A 15,779-nucleotide genomic window follows, 5' to 3' on the forward strand; every position below is an offset into this window, starting at 1 on the left:
CAGCAAGAACTCAGAAAATTCAGCCTATTTTCTTTGCTCGCACTACTTTTAAAGATAGATATATTTTAAGATCTAACAACTAAAGTATTTCTAGCAAAGCAGAAACTTACAGGACAAAACTCCTAAACACAACATCGGAAGTTGTATCTTACCTTATTTTCTTCCAAAAATTTCAATTTGATAGATACATCATTACGCATTTTGTCATATTTCTCTTTATGCACTTGAAACAGTTGTTGTGATTGCTCAATCTTTGGCAGAGTGTTTGCATCACGAGGGCCCAGATTCAGCTCTTCTAGATCTGTTCGATATGCATCATACTCGATCCTGAAAAGAAAGGGGAGGAGGAAAAAAAAAAAAAATCTAAAGGCAACGTGTCTCAAAACAGACCTCACATATAGGGCCAAGTACAATAGAAGATGAACAAAACAAGTCAAGTACTGAACAAATAAAAAACCCAGGCATGGGGTTTTTTTCCCCTCCTCCTATTCATCAAGCAAAACCACCCTTAAGTATATTGTATAAAGCTGCCTCAACAAGTACCCTCCCTCTTCTGTTCCTGTCTCAGCCACATGCTCCCAGTCCTGTTTTATGCTGGCTTCAGTGGTCAGAGCCTTTCCTGAGACATCTCAGCTTACTAACCCAGATAAAGCTAGTGATTTTTTTTTCAGGTTATTCTTCTGCTGTTGAATCAGTTCAGCGAAGAGCTTGTGTTGGGAGCAAAAGAAGCACTAAGAGCACGACAACTCCTTTAAGCATATGTTTGAGCAATGGCTCACTTCCACCAAACTCTGTCCCAAGGCTTTTTCAGCTTGCTCTAGGCTTCTCTATATGCACTAACTGGAACAGTTCTATAGTTCTTCCATAAATAGTTTTGTGAGAACTTGTCTTCCCTATAGATAAACAGGCTGCAAAAAGACGATGCGTTATTTATACTCTACTGAGGGCCTATCTTATTTTCCTGGGGAAGTCAGGCTCTCTGGATCAATACCACCACTGAAGGAGATAAGGGAAGAGAAAGACAGAAGGTTAAGACTAACAGCTGGGTAAGTAAGCTAACTCTGCACCAAAGGTATATACCCCACTTCTAGATAAGACAGATGAAAAGTATTTTCTAATTTACACTTGGTTCTCTCCAAATTACCTATCCTGGATACTGCTAGCAAAAATAGAATTTATGTTATGGTATAGGCTCTTGCCTGCAGATACTTGACATTTTAATTGAACCAGCTAGTCTTCATATACCACTATTTATATAAAAAGTTATAAGCCTCCTTGATATCCTTCCATATTAGACTGTACCATTTTATTACACAAATGGAGATGAACCAATCATACCTTCTTTCTCATTTTAATGGAACAAATCAAAACGCCTTAGAAGTATTTTTAATACAGAATTAAGTTTGAATAGTCAGTTCAGTCTTCAAAAACATTGTTCTGGGATTTTTTTGTTGTTGTTGTTTTGTTTTGTTTTTTTTAAAGAAAGTTTATCTAAGTTAAGCTTTCTATTCATCAACATATAGCATTTATAAGTGGGAAAAGCACCTAAGGGATGTTAGTAGTTTAAAGATTGTATCACTAAATAAATCTTCTGCTTTCCAGTGTTTCATACAAGTCTACCGAATGCTGGATCCTTGCCAGATGAACTATTTTATATTTAAAAACATTATTGCAAATGGATAAGACAAATGTAGTAACAACCTCTAACTTTTTTCTTCCTCCTCATCTGCAAGATGTGCTCCTTTGTTCACAGCCATCTAGCACTTGACCAGGTAAAGCAACAGACAATAGCCAGAAATTACTCCAGAGTCATGGGCAGCCCTGCCCAAAGCCTCACTCTTCCTTCCATACTTCTTTGTAGCTTTGAAATAATGGAACCTAGCATATCAGCATGTGATAGATGCCAATTTTAATGGAACAAACCAACCTACTTCTGGCTTTTCAAATATATTTTCTCAAACAGACATTTCTAAAACCTGGGGAAAAAAATATCAGGATTAAAAACTGGTTATAAACACAACTGTTCAGTTGGTAGTATAACTGCTCCAAAATAAAATATAACATTTTCAGAAGTAAAAGGAATTCTAACATTCACAGGGCTCTCCTGATTCTCATTGCCACTACGATTCAGGCTTTATTTAAATAATTTATGACTTAATTCCAAAAAAGAAACAAACCAATATAGAGTTGATAGAAGAGGGGAACAGATGAATGCTGAAGTGCAAATTGGGACAGGAAAGAAGAGGCATAGAAATAAATGTGACCTATTTTCACACTGTAAAATGATAGACTGGCTATGTAATTTGTAATTACCTTTGTAATTTATTTGCCTTATTAAAATGGCAAAATATTTGATGTCTTTAATGAACAGAAAGGGAAAGTAATGAAGGTATTTCAGGAGGGAAGAACCAGTCATTTTCAATATCTGGCAATAATAATCTTAGCAGATGCATTTTGTACAAATTTTCAAAGGGATACTTGGAAAAATGTGTGAACCCATTTATTTTTTTTTATACTTTAATGTAAAAATAAAGCAATCCTTTACATTCAGATTAATTCTGCCTTTCACACCTTTTGAAAGCTCACCTAAATGTCAAAGCAATAACGTATTATCTTGCTTCTAAACAAAGCATTAGAACAGAACAATGAAAAAAAGGGGAAGAAATAACTTCAAAACTCAAGCAGTTTGCAATTTTTGACCTAAAAAAAAAAATAGCAAAAAATAACATGCATAAACTACATCCCTTGGCAAATTAAAAGAAATACACTTTATCCCATTATGTGAAAAAGTCAGAATGGAACCAAGCATCAGAAAGGAGCACAAGTTCAAACCCTGGCAGGAGAAGGGAACCTGGATTTAGAATACTATACCATATCCCAAACTAACCTTCTCCAGGGCAGGAAACCCATTATCTACTGCTAGGTATTATTCAGTCACTAAGAAATTTCTTTATTTTCCCCTTTCCAACTAAGCCTGCAACTTCTGCATAAAAATTGAAGTGTGAATTGCACATATTGTACACCAACAGAAGTGCAAGATTAAATGTTTTTCAAAGAACTTATTTCACCTATTACAATGTAAATAAAAGAGTAAATCTTGCACTGTCACACTGCTTAGAAAGCCACCTTAATCTAGCAGGCAGGAAAAAATAGCTGTAATTACTCTTAGATACAGAGCTAACAAATAAAATTAAGTCTACAACCGAACATTTACAGAACACCTGAAGATATGTGCAATGAGGCAGTTAACTGTAAATCCTAATTACATGAGAGGTGTGTTATAAGGTTTTTATCTGACAGGTTAGTTACTCAAATACAAGGACTAAACTGATACAAAGTGTTTCCTGAAGATGGGTTTGTAATGAAAATAGCTAGACATAGAATAGCTACCTGGCACTTTCATACTGTTTCACAGTCAATAGTGTATCCTCAATTGTTTTATTCACCAGTGTATTCACACTGGCAATAAAAAAGTTAATAGCCCCGAGAAGAGTTTCTCCATTTTTAGCTAGAAGTTTCTGTGTATCTGCATTGTAGCCAAACTCCTCCTATAAACAAGAAGCAGAGAAAACAAAACTGTAGATCATTTAAAGTCATCACATTCATCAGCAACTATATAAAAATTACAAACATACAGATGTGGAAGTTCTGTCACTTCTGTTTGGGTATGGTTACGATTAACTAGATATTATTTCAATGCAATATTCAGTTCATAGTTTTTATGAAATCTCTCTAACATCAGTAAAACATGGTTTACAATTTTGTCACCACACGTAATGTTAAATCCTACTTTATAATGTGATTTTTCTGCACTCTGAAGTCTTGAATGTTACTTAAAAGTAAGTGCTAATGTAATCTTCACATTGTCATTCAGCAGGGTTTTAATCCAGCATCTCTCACGTGGTTGTCTAGGTAATGCTTTAATACCAACAGAGACACCACTACATTAAATACAGTAGTATAACTAAATTCACAAGGGCACACAGCATTAATTAGCTATTAAGTTTTATTCTTACATTCTGGAAAAGAGCACTGCAAGAAAAACCCCAACATCTATCACAGTTTAATAAACTGTAAATAATTGAAGAGCAGAACATTATAATGGATAGCAAATAACAGTGATAATGTAGCTTAGCCATAAATTTTAAAGGGACAAGGGTGAATTTATTTCCAAGGCGTTTCAGTCACATTTGGATGTTTGTTCATGTCTTTGTTAACAGCAGTGTAAGCTCTGACCAAAGTTGCAAAGATTTTCCTAATGCATGGATGCCAAACGAGTCCAATTATTATATTTACGTCAGCCATATGGCATCTTCATATTCTGCAGATGGGAGTTCTCACAAAAGAGTACAATTTCTGGTTGTAATGGCTGTAAGACACACTAGGTTCGTATTTGGAACTTGGTCTTTTTAGGCTTGTACACTGTCAACAACTGACTCAGAAGCGTTGTATTCTCAGTTTCCTTTCATCTGTCTAGAACACAAACACCAAAGCCAAATGATATTTCATGTTAACATTAATGACTTCATGAGGGTAAGTGTAAAGGGCAATGGTAAGGGAAGAAGCCTCTAGAAAAGGAGGTACAGTGGAAGTGAGCAATTTGAGGGAGAAGAAAAAAGGAAGGGAACTTAGGGCAAGTTTTCATAAGCTAAGCCCTCTAAACACCACTAAAGATCTGTCACCTTTGCTCTGCACAGCTGCTTGTGGGGCAAAAGCAGCCAGCCAAACCACCACAGATCTTGCCAAAATAAAAAATAGAATTCTTTTTCAGCTGGTTTAGCTGTAACATTGCCAGCTACACAGTAACACAAGCAGTAGCACCAGGAAGAAGTAGGAGCACACCAGCAGAGACAACAGCAGTAGGACTGCCCCTTTCAGCAGTGTTTAGCCACATCTCTTCCCTCCTGCAGGCAAGACCACAATTAGTTTTCCAGCTGATCCTCTGACCCAGATCATCACAGACTCAATGAACAACCAATTCAAAGGAGTGAGGTTAGAAGGACAGGACTGCAGTGGCCTGCAGTACTAAGAAACATGCTAGCCACCAAAACAGTCCTTCTACTGGTTCATACAGTTTCACAGAAAGGGGTTAGAGTTTTGTCCATGACCTCTGCAGATACCTCTTATGAAACAGACAGGAAATCCTTTCTGTATCAGGGGTATACACTCAATTCATACTCTATGCACAGGTCAATTAAAATTGGAATTTATCTGTCTATATAATTAGAGGCACATAACTTTTGGTTCCAGGCTTATCTTTGTATCCAAAAGAGAAACAGCAAAACATTCAGATTAAGTAATACCTCTGTAGATACCACATTAAGATCTCATTTTGTTAACATGCATAAAATAAGAAATATTACCTCAAGAAGTGGTGTTAGTTTTGGGGTTTTTTTTAAACTTATGTACCGTTATCACGTTAAACATTAAAGAATAACTGTTCAGAAATTTTACTGTTAGCCTTGCACAAGTTTTAGAGGCAACAATGCTATCCAGACATCCAAGAATAGGCCAGGCTACAGATGGTGATACAGTACAGATTAAACAAAGGGGAAACACAAAGAGGAAAGAGACAAACATCAGGCAAGTCTCCAAGAGGCAAAGGTTAGATAACTTTTATTACAGCAGCAGAAACCTTTGATTTGCATCAACAGCCCCATTCAATAATCTACACAAGAGATGAATGACTGAAACAAATTCCAAGACCAGTACAAGATGCTGAAAGAACCTGGAAGAACAGTATTCCCATTAGAAGTTACAAGCTATTCATTAAAAAAAAATCCACAAAACAAACCAACAAAAAAACCCAAAAAACAACCAAACATTTATTAAAGAAGAGTATGATGGCAGATTTAATCCAAGTTTCAGAAGAAGCATCCAGCTTCAGCACATACTTCATAACAATAACTAAGTTCTGACACAAACCACATGCCCATGTTTGTGTCAAGAGTAAACTGATTATTAAAAACAACTTCTTTCAGCAGATTATTTAATTTCTTAGCTGCTAGAAGTGCTCTGCTTCCACAGATTTTTTATCTGTCAGACTAATATTAAAAATTCCTGTACTCCAGTGCAGGAGTCTGATTTTTTCAGCTAGCTATCAGTTAAGGTTTCTCAGTGCAAGCATGAGCTTCACCTCTTCCCTTAAAACTCAGTGGGAATAGACATCATGAAAAGGGAAAAATAAACAGAGGTTTTAAGTTTAATAATCACAAAGGTAATTTGGGCTGTTTCAGCAGCTATGTCTCAGGGAATCATTAAGCCCTTTAATACTGGTTTTCCAAAGGATGAGTAGCACTATCAAATTGCTTTAACTTTGGAAGTACAGAACAATCAATGTAGAAGCAAGCCAGCTACTATGTTTTGTATGCAACATCTACCTTCTCTGTCCTTACAGGAGACCGTTTTATTATTGGCAACAAAAAGTGCCAATGTTACATAAACTTCTAAACCAGGAATCATAACAACCCAAATGCAGATATCTAAAGATTGCCTCTCTTGCTCAGAAACTCCAAACAGAATAGTCCTATTAGTAGCAAACTTCTGATTAAAAAACGACTTTGAGATGAAATATCAATGCTTGAATATGCTACAGAAAACCAATTTACTTACATTCAACATGCACAAGTGATGTGCCCTATTCTACTTACTCCCAGGCATATTCCCCAAAGACATCCTGTAATTGAAACGATGTAACACTCTAAAACACTTTGATGACATTTCATTAGAAGCAAAATGACTAGTAAAATCCATTTTCTATACAAAGGAAAGTTGTCAGTTCCTGAGTCCAACCGTTAACTAAAGGCAAACATTTACGAAAAAAACGAGAACTACAGTAATTTCAATAATTTCCTATAGTTTCAAGTGAATTACATAAGCTTTTAACACAAAGAGCATATAATATATTGCTAACAACAATGTTTAGAAAAATGGCTCCTAACTACTATGTACCCTGCAAGAGTCAATTAGGCTTATCTTCACGTCTGCCATTTTATTTTTTAACACTATAAAAGTCTTACATGAAGTTCCAATGATTTCAAACTCAGGTCAGCAAATGCATCTCCAAGTTGCCTTTGGGTATGTACCATCTGGAAGAGTTGTGTGGACAGCGTCTGTGCCAGTTTCAAGATATTTTCATATTTTTTTTTGTTATCTCTCAAAATATCTATTCGAGCCTCTAGTTCCAGATCTACTGTTCTTGAGCCACGACCCAGTTTTTCAGAGATGATCTGACGTGTACACTGAAGAAAAAAAAAATTATAAAGAATCAAGTATATTCAAGGCAACACAGCATACACCCATTTTCAGCTTCAAGGGACATATAATTACACACAATTCTTTCACAATCACCCCTCCCAATGTAAGTTTGCACAACAAACCGAAAAAACAACACACTCTTTAGAAGTTTATCAGGACTCAGCAAGAACAGTTGGACAAGTCTCAACTCCTAAGATGAATATTCAAGTTAGCAAATCAAGAGCATAACTAATTGTTTCTCAAGTAAAAGAACTCTTATCTCTTTTTAGGTTTGGTGAATCTCATTGAGTTAAAAGAAGCAATTTAGCCCACTGCATTAAAGTCAGTTAATGGGAGTATTACTAGTTCTGCATAAAAGTATCTAGTTAGTGATCTTTTGGGCTTTGTCTACCAACCATCCCATTCCAGATCATCCGTGTTATGTTTTCCAAAAATGTTATTTTGGGGGTTTATTGGGGGGGGGGGGGGGGGGGGGGGCGGGCGGGGATAAGGAGGTGGTTGTTTTCAGCATGTTTTTTAAAGCTGACTGAGAAACTGGGAACTCTACTGAGAAATACGTAAAACTATTAAAATGCATTTCTCATTATTTACAAATCTGTAAGATGGAGCTAGTTGTCTCAGACTTAGTATTTCTTTTCTGTCACAAGTCAAACTCAACAGATTTACAGTTCATTAACACAGCGAGCAGAAAACATGCTCTTATGAGGCTGTAGACACTTTCGCCCAGCCAATGGCTGTGACAGCTGAGGCTGCTACCACATTCCACTTATCTGTGACACCTCCTCTGCCAAAGATTTGAACCCAACTTAGCAGTGAGTGTCCTAAGATGCACATTTGGGTTTCCCTTGACTGAGACTTAGGACAAGCCATTTGCAAAGCAGATGCATAGCAAAGCCATACAATTTCTCTATGGAAAGCAGGAATTATTTACTATTAGAGTAAGTTACTTGAAGTTAATCTCAGATCCCAAGAGGTGAAGGGATAACCAAGTTAAACATATTAAGAATTACTGCTCCAAACAGAATTACAAGGAAGCTAAGTTAGTAGTCAAGGCCACAACTACTCTGAAGGGACTTAGGTTAAGTGCAAAGCTGCTATTTTGTTAAGTGAAATAATGCCCCAGCCTATCTTATATCACATTCCCCAAATACATTACATCACTGGACTTCCTAGGGTTTCCAAACTCAAGGACTTTGGTTTAATCCAGTCTTTACTTACATCCAAAGGAGACACACATTTAACCTGCTAGAACTTTTGTGTCCTTTCTAAATTTAATAAACAAACACAAGACAGACTCAAGAATGATCAAGCAGAATGAGTTGGTCATAACTCATAAGCTTTAGATTGAAAGGTACATAGTATTTGGGCTACTTCATTAGATTCAACCAATCAACAAGAAAGAGCACAGCTAACCTAGGAGAAATTTGTCTGTCAAGAATCAGAAATTTGGGAGAGCATAACAAATCATATCAACACAGAATACAAATTTACTACCAAAGTCTGCAACAGAAATTGCAAAATACAGCTTAACAATGAGTGTGGTCAGAGTGTAAATAAGCATTTCACTGGAAACTACAGAATTGATGGACAAATTTTGGCTATTTTCAAAAAAAGCTGAGACAAACACACACCTATGGAAATGCAAGAGAAATCTGAATCATGGAAGGCAAAACTTTTGGAAACAAGAATAAATTACAAAGGAAGGAATTATTTTCAAAAAAGAGGTATTTGCTTCAGAAGTTACAGCAAAACACTTAAACCCCCAACAGTGACACGTGAGAAAAACTAGTAATTTGAAAGACTTATACTGCATACTTTGTTAAACTGAGATGTAGCTAAAGTTGAACACAGACTGAACAAGAACAGCTGAGAAAGAAGATGCACCTATCTATTTTAATTTGCTCTGGTTCTAAGCGGACTAGTACAGACACACAAGTTACTGTATATTCTCACTAGCAAACAGAAAATTCCACACATTAATTCCATTCTGCTTTGTTCTAAAAGAGTATCTGTAAAGAACACTGTCCTGAATGAGACCACACTCCTCAAAAAGAAGTCACACAAAGGAAAGCTTAAGAAAAACAACTCCCCTCAAAGAAAAAACCCACCAAAAATACATTTAAGAGAAATCTATTTTAAATTGTGTACGGTAAAAGATGAACAGAAACATTACTGGACACGTCTCAGAAATAAAAGTTCCGCTAGTAGCCCAGTATTACATAGAGGTTTGTGTATTGGGGTTTTTTCCTCTCAAAGCTTACGTAGTATGAAAAACAGAGATAAGCTTTTTAGTAGAATTGCTGAAAGTCAAGAAGAGTCACAACTTTCTTGTGCCTATGTCTTCTTGCTAAACTGAAAACACCTTTCTCATCCAAAGGGGGAGGCAGGGGAAGGGAAAAGAACAGAAAAAGCTCTTGCCACTACATTATGGAAAAAAGGGCAATTTCTTTTGACGCTAGCTCATGATTACTAGGGAGAATAAGACTGGAGAGAGCGAAGAGGGATAGTAGTTGCAAAAGCAACAGAATAATCTTATCAAGTTATAAGTTACAGGAAAAAGTTAAATACAGTCTAAGAAAATTCATGATTAGGCTAGACAGAAGAACAGCTTTAACCTCCCGTGATTTTCAGTTGGAAACAGTTTCTTAAAACAGAAATAAAAGTGGGAGATAACAAAAGCAATTGTCTTTCAGTCACAGAAGTGCATGCGGGACAAAAATCAAGGTACTCAAAATAGACGAAGGCACACTTAACCATCTCTTCAGAGATGGGTATGACTTCTGCACGTATCCAATAACTTGGATTGCACAACTCCCGATACAGACACAGTTACAGAGGAACTACTCATGTCAGATCCCTAAAGAACTTCCTAACAGCAAGTTTCACCACTAACTCCACTTGCAGATTAAGGTCTGGTACATTGAACAGCATGGCTTTCAGCTCAGAGGGGTTCAACTGCTGACTTTCCTCCACTAGCCATTTACTCCTGCCCTTTATTTCTGCATCTTCTAACCTATGATCAGTTAGCTATTATGAGATAAGGAGGAGGCTTCTTCCCACAACCTTCCTAATGGGAACCAAAGCAAGCCAGTACGTCCACAAACCAAAATATTGTCCTTAATCAAATCAAATATGCTTTTTGTATGTAGCCTACAAAGTGTTTTCAAATGTATGGCATCTCCAGGGACATTTGCATAATGCCCCCTCAACTCAAATGAATTCATGAGCTCTGAACAATCCTATTCCTCCAAAAAAGCCGCACAAGATGCCATTATGGGACTCTAGAAAGATCATAATTGACCTCTTTAGCCATATTTGGGAGACAACTTCAAGCTTATAGATTTCAAGAAAACAGATTCATTTACTTTTCTGAAAGTGCTAGTCTGTTTGCTATGCCATAACTGGTGGGATTCTGGATTTCAGGGAAGGAGAGGTTTAAGCCAAGAAAGAAATCTGAAAAATCCAGACTTTGCAAAGATTAATGGCAAAGAAATAATGTTCTAAACAAGGATCTGAGAGCACTTTTACCAGCATTTTTCACTAGTCCTCTGGCTATTGCTTCACGTAAGTGGGTTTGCAATCATTCTGCAATTGAGACATGGAGAATTTTTTGGTTTTGTTTTCCAAATCAAGGCACTTGACAAGGTCAAGTCCTCTCCTATTTAGTTGTGGTACAGCAGATTCAATCTCAAGAGTCAATGTTTCTTAAACAGAGAGAGAATTTTAAAGAACGGCTTCAGGAGAATAGCATGTATTCTGATTGGACCACAGCACACTCCAGGAGTAGCTGACAGACTTGTGCAGTTGCTATAAAATTTAGATTACAAGAAAAGTAGAAATTCTAAAAGCAGTTTAATTAGACATAAAAAAGATGCAAACTTCTGATTCTAACACAAAGAACAGCATAAGCACTTACTAGTGGGTAGAATGTCTTCATCCCTGCTTCCCATCCTCACTGGGATGTAAGTCCTTATCTGGACTTAAGAACATTGGAGGGATTCAGACTTGTGTTTTACAAGAGAAGTTTTTTCCACAGATTCTTCATTTCTTCATGGTTTCATGTAGATCCCACTGATGCACAACCCACCTGTCCACACCTCTGTCATTTAAGTTGTAGGTGTAACAAAAAGCTATTTTTAAAAACTGGTATTTGTTGAAAACTCCTGATAGTAATGTATTCCCTGACAATTGTTTCTTACCTTATGGCTCTGTAATGAGAGCCACTTCTGGCAAACTGCTGTGCTTTAAGCACCTTCTTTATTCTTTCGTTATTGTTTTAATTTCATCAAATACCAACTGATCACAAAGAAGCACCACACAAGAGTAAAACACACAAACTGAAGCAAGTACTCCAACCCTAAGAAAAAATAATCAGCCAAGACAGAACAAAGACAGCAGAAGAGCGATTAACAAGTACAGAACTTGTAGATGGGCCCGACTTTTTCCCCATCAGCTACAATTTTATTGTATCAGCAATCAATTCAAAGATAGCAAAAAGATTTAATTACAAGCATTAGTGGTGAAATCTGTACATTCGCTATGTTGAAGGGGACATTAGAAACAGAACATTCTTTACCTTGTTAAAATCAGTAATACCGATGAAAGATTTTCCACTTAAAACCACGGATTTAAAAAGGCTCACAAAGAATGCCACACTTGGAAGACAAAGCCCCCCCTATGCATTCTTGCTTATGCTCACAGCAACAACACATTACTTTCATACAGTAGTACAACACTTTGAAAGCTTTACTCCAATCTAGAGCAAACTCATTTCTAGAATACATACAGACACACACACAAATATATGTCTCCATACCTTGTAAGTGTTGAGGCTCCACTTTCTCACCAATTCCAATTTCTCCATTGCTGGATTCTTTACTTCATCTGCTAACACAACAGGTCCACTCTTCTGCTGAGCTCTGCCCCCTATGTCAGACACAAAGCAAATCTTCAAGGCCTTGTTTTTTTTTTGTTTTAAGGGATTAATAGCAGGTATGGAAGATTTGTGCAATTGCACATGCAAAAGCAAAGCAAAGTGACAGTAAGAACTTAAGACAAATTTGCAAATTTCCAAAATCAATTCCAGAAAGAAATAATTATTTTAAAACTGATATAAAGTGTGTGCCTACCTCAGTATTTCATGTAGTAATAGGGTGAACAAAGCTTACCTGAATGCATGGAGTTTTACTAACCAACCTTAAAATAGCTTTTGAGACATATTTATTACTTAATCTATGTTTTAAAATTCCAAAAGTTGAACACTTTCTTGGATTTAGCCAATCTAGAAGTCTGTTTACAACCTGCAGACCATTAAATGAAAATTATCAGCATATAAAAATTGTTGTCACAGAGAACAACTAATAAATTTCAAAACAGATTTTTTTACCTTTTCCAGTGAACGTCATCCTTTACAGCAGATGTCTTCAGCCAATATTTACCTTATTTCAGCTTTATTAGTTCATTGTATTACAAATAATTAATTCTACAAACCACCAGTATAAAAACAGCAGCAAGAATTTAAAGCAACAAATTAAAATATCTAGGGCCAATCACCACACATTAATAGCCAATACTTAGCATTTTCAAGCTAGTATGGGATATCAAGTGGAGTCGAAGCTTTAATTTTGCAAAAATATTTCCTAGTGTCCTAAATAGTAAGAACTGCAAAGCACTTTTTAAGCAACATTTTTATTTATTCATGTACAATTTTGACTAATCCTGCCTCTAATCCCTACTGCTACTTACAGTCACCTTAGTCTTGCCAGGTTATTTATGTAAATAAGAGTTTGGAAAAAAGTCTATACAGATGCCTCAAGATGCTCCTTTGGCATCAAGCTCTACTATGCTCTTTACGTCTTCAAAATGCTGTGCAAACATTAAGTAAATAATCCTCTCAACACCCTTATGAGGTAACTAAATAGGTTTTCTCCTTTTATATAGGAGGAAACAGACAAAGATGTTAGGTAATTTGCCCGTAGGCACAAAATGAGTCAAGTGGCAAAGCCTAGTTTGGGTGTTCTGAATTCCTAATGGCCACCTCATACTCTATTCTACTGGAATATGTGATCATTTTGGCAAAAGATGCCAAAAATTTCAGCTTAAACCTAAATAAAACATTTTGGTTACTCCCATTTTAGCTACTGCTTGTTATTATTAATACTGGGTAATTATTTTTTAAATTTTATAGAGCAAAAAGCAGCATACAGAAAGGAAAGCAGAGGTTACTTTGTGAACTGTTAAAAGCCAGAAATGAGAGCCACCAAAAAAACCCCAGAAGTTATATTTCCAACTAACAGTAAATCAAATTATTGTAGACATGGAGGAGTTAGTACAGTGTCAGCAGAGACAAGGGTGTTATCCATTCAGTGCTCTGGTACCTGTGGGAATAATTAAATCACAACCTTGTCCAGCCAGTCTGCTAGCTGCTGCACTGCTAGGAGATACAGCAGATGATTTGGGTAATGCTGAGGAACCTGAAAAGGGAACATATTTAACCATGAAAATCCATCATCTTCCCTTAGAAGGCAATGTGCACTTTTACACAGACAGGGTTTTTCAAAAACAAAGAAACATTTGCTTCAGCAACACACTAAATTGAAGCATTCACGGAAAAGTTGCTGGAAATTCTGATGCAGATGCTTTTTAAGAGGTGCAGCTGTTCATCTGAACTACTCCAAGTTTTCATGACTTAATCTTTTTCTCTAGGTCATGATGCCAAACTTTTTTGGGTTTTTTTTTTGTAAGAGTAATCAAAATACAACTGACAACTTTACTTCATCAGTGAAGTATATACTATCAACAGAAAATCCCATGAAAGATTGTTACATACAGCTTCCACAGCTGAAACCTCCTTTTTCAGGTCTAGGTAGATCTCACTCTGCACTGTCACAGATTGGTACTCGCAGCATTAAGGGGTGAAGTAAGCTCTGAAATCTGTGCCAATTTCAGATATACTTGATTAACATCTCTCCTAAGTCTGTGTAATCACACAGCAATAAACTGTCCTGAAGATCATGCAAGCCATTAGCTGTTAAGGTGTGTAATCTCCTTCCCAAAAGGAAGATTTTACAGCACTTGCTTGTTCTCTTTAAAAAAAACAAACGCAACTTTAAATGACCTGCACCATGTGTGTTCTCTAAGACGTTTTAGGATTATGCTTTGCAGAGTTTTGCAGCTCCTTCATGTCACATAAACATGAAGTGGCATTCTTATGAAGTCTTCAGGATTTAAAAACCAACCAAACAAATTAGCTTTTTCTCTGTAGTGATGAGTAACCATCACATTGCGGGGAGCTTTCATTGCTCTTGCTGAGAAAGTCTGAGATAATTCAGGGTTGACAGTGTGCTGGAGGAAAGGGAAATCAAACCTGAACTTTAGCAGTTTCAACAAAATTTAGTTATCAGTAACACCAAAAACATCACTCAAAGTAACTGAATCAAGAATCAGCTTTTGCCTTTTCAACATACTACAGAGCACTACTAACAAGGAGTACAATTAACCAATGATTTGGATCCAATTGCACAGAAAAGATGAGACTGAAAGATAGCTCACTTGCTGTGTCCTTCTGTATCGATACATTGCATAAGAGCTGCAACTGGATTCATTCAGGCATAAAAGTTTGACTGCAAGATCCCGCTAAAGGCCTAAAGACTGAATCACTTCAGCAAGCGAGCTAAGACAAGCAGTTTAAAAACTCCTTATCATTTGACAGAGTATTAAGGCAGCCTTATGCATGCTTCATCATTCAACATACCCCAAATCCTAGAAGCCCTTCCCCTCCAGTATTGTCTGCTTTAAGTGTCCTTATTAGGGCTTCATTTTTTAATGCAAACAGAAAACAAAATTTTTAGAAGTAGGGAAATCGTTCTACTTTTGTCCACAGTTTCATATGAACCCTTAGTTTCTACCACTTCTCTCTCGCTCTGGTTAGAGCATTAAGAAAAACCTGACAAAAATATCCTTGGAGGAAAACTGTAGTATCTAAAGTGTTAAAAATTACATGACCAAAGCTCATCATTTGTGTACATACTACAGAACATTTGGATTTCAAACATATTAGTGTAGCTTGAAACACATCTTAGACACTTCTTCCCTTACAGGCTAACGCACTTAACAGCTGCAACAGTTATCCTGCTAATAGAAAACAAAAAGGCAAGAATGGTGAGCAGTTTGCCATCTGCCCAGTTTTTAGTTAGATGTTTTGCTGCTTTCAAAGACTTACAGAAACCACAGCATTCACTTTGTAACATATGTAGAGTACAGCATGTAAATCACTGTTTTCATAAGCATAACATTTTACCAAACAGGAAGTGAAGCAAAACGTAAATTAAATCTATGAGTACAAAGAGACTTATTTTCACAGCTGCTCATTTGAGATCATTTCAAACGTTTCAAATTCAGAAATTGTCAAAGCTACATAATTCATTAAAATATCACTTTCACATACTGTATCGTGGCACTCATTTTTAGACAGATGGGAAACACTGACATTACTGGCTTGTTTATCACTTTGTATTTCTCAT

The 15,779-nt window shown here is 36.5% G+C and overlaps 1 protein-coding gene across 4 annotated transcripts in view; it reads right to left on the reverse strand.

Moving 5' to 3' along the window:
• Positions 1–15,779, reverse strand: part of ARFIP1 (ADP ribosylation factor interacting protein 1) — a 46,467-nt gene that overhangs the window by 10,339 nt on the left and 20,349 nt on the right. For all 4 annotated transcript variants that reach the window (XM_068402906.1, XM_068402908.1, XM_068402910.1 and 1 more), the window contains 5 exons: positions 13,635–13,730; positions 12,074–12,183; positions 7,020–7,241; positions 3,391–3,548; positions 153–327 (listed from right to left, as the gene is read on the reverse strand). In XM_068402906.1, the coding sequence (XP_068259007.1) occupies positions 153–327; positions 3,391–3,548; positions 7,020–7,241; positions 12,074–12,183; positions 13,635–13,730 (761 nt within the window). The remainder of the gene's footprint in view (positions 1–152; positions 328–3,390; positions 3,549–7,019; positions 7,242–12,073; positions 12,184–13,634; positions 13,731–15,779) is intronic.

This window comes from Nyctibius grandis, chromosome 6 (genome assembly GCF_013368605.1).
Source record: "Nyctibius grandis isolate bNycGra1 chromosome 6, bNycGra1.pri, whole genome shotgun sequence".
Lineage (NCBI taxonomy): Eukaryota > Metazoa > Chordata > Aves > Nyctibiiformes > Nyctibiidae > Nyctibius > Nyctibius grandis.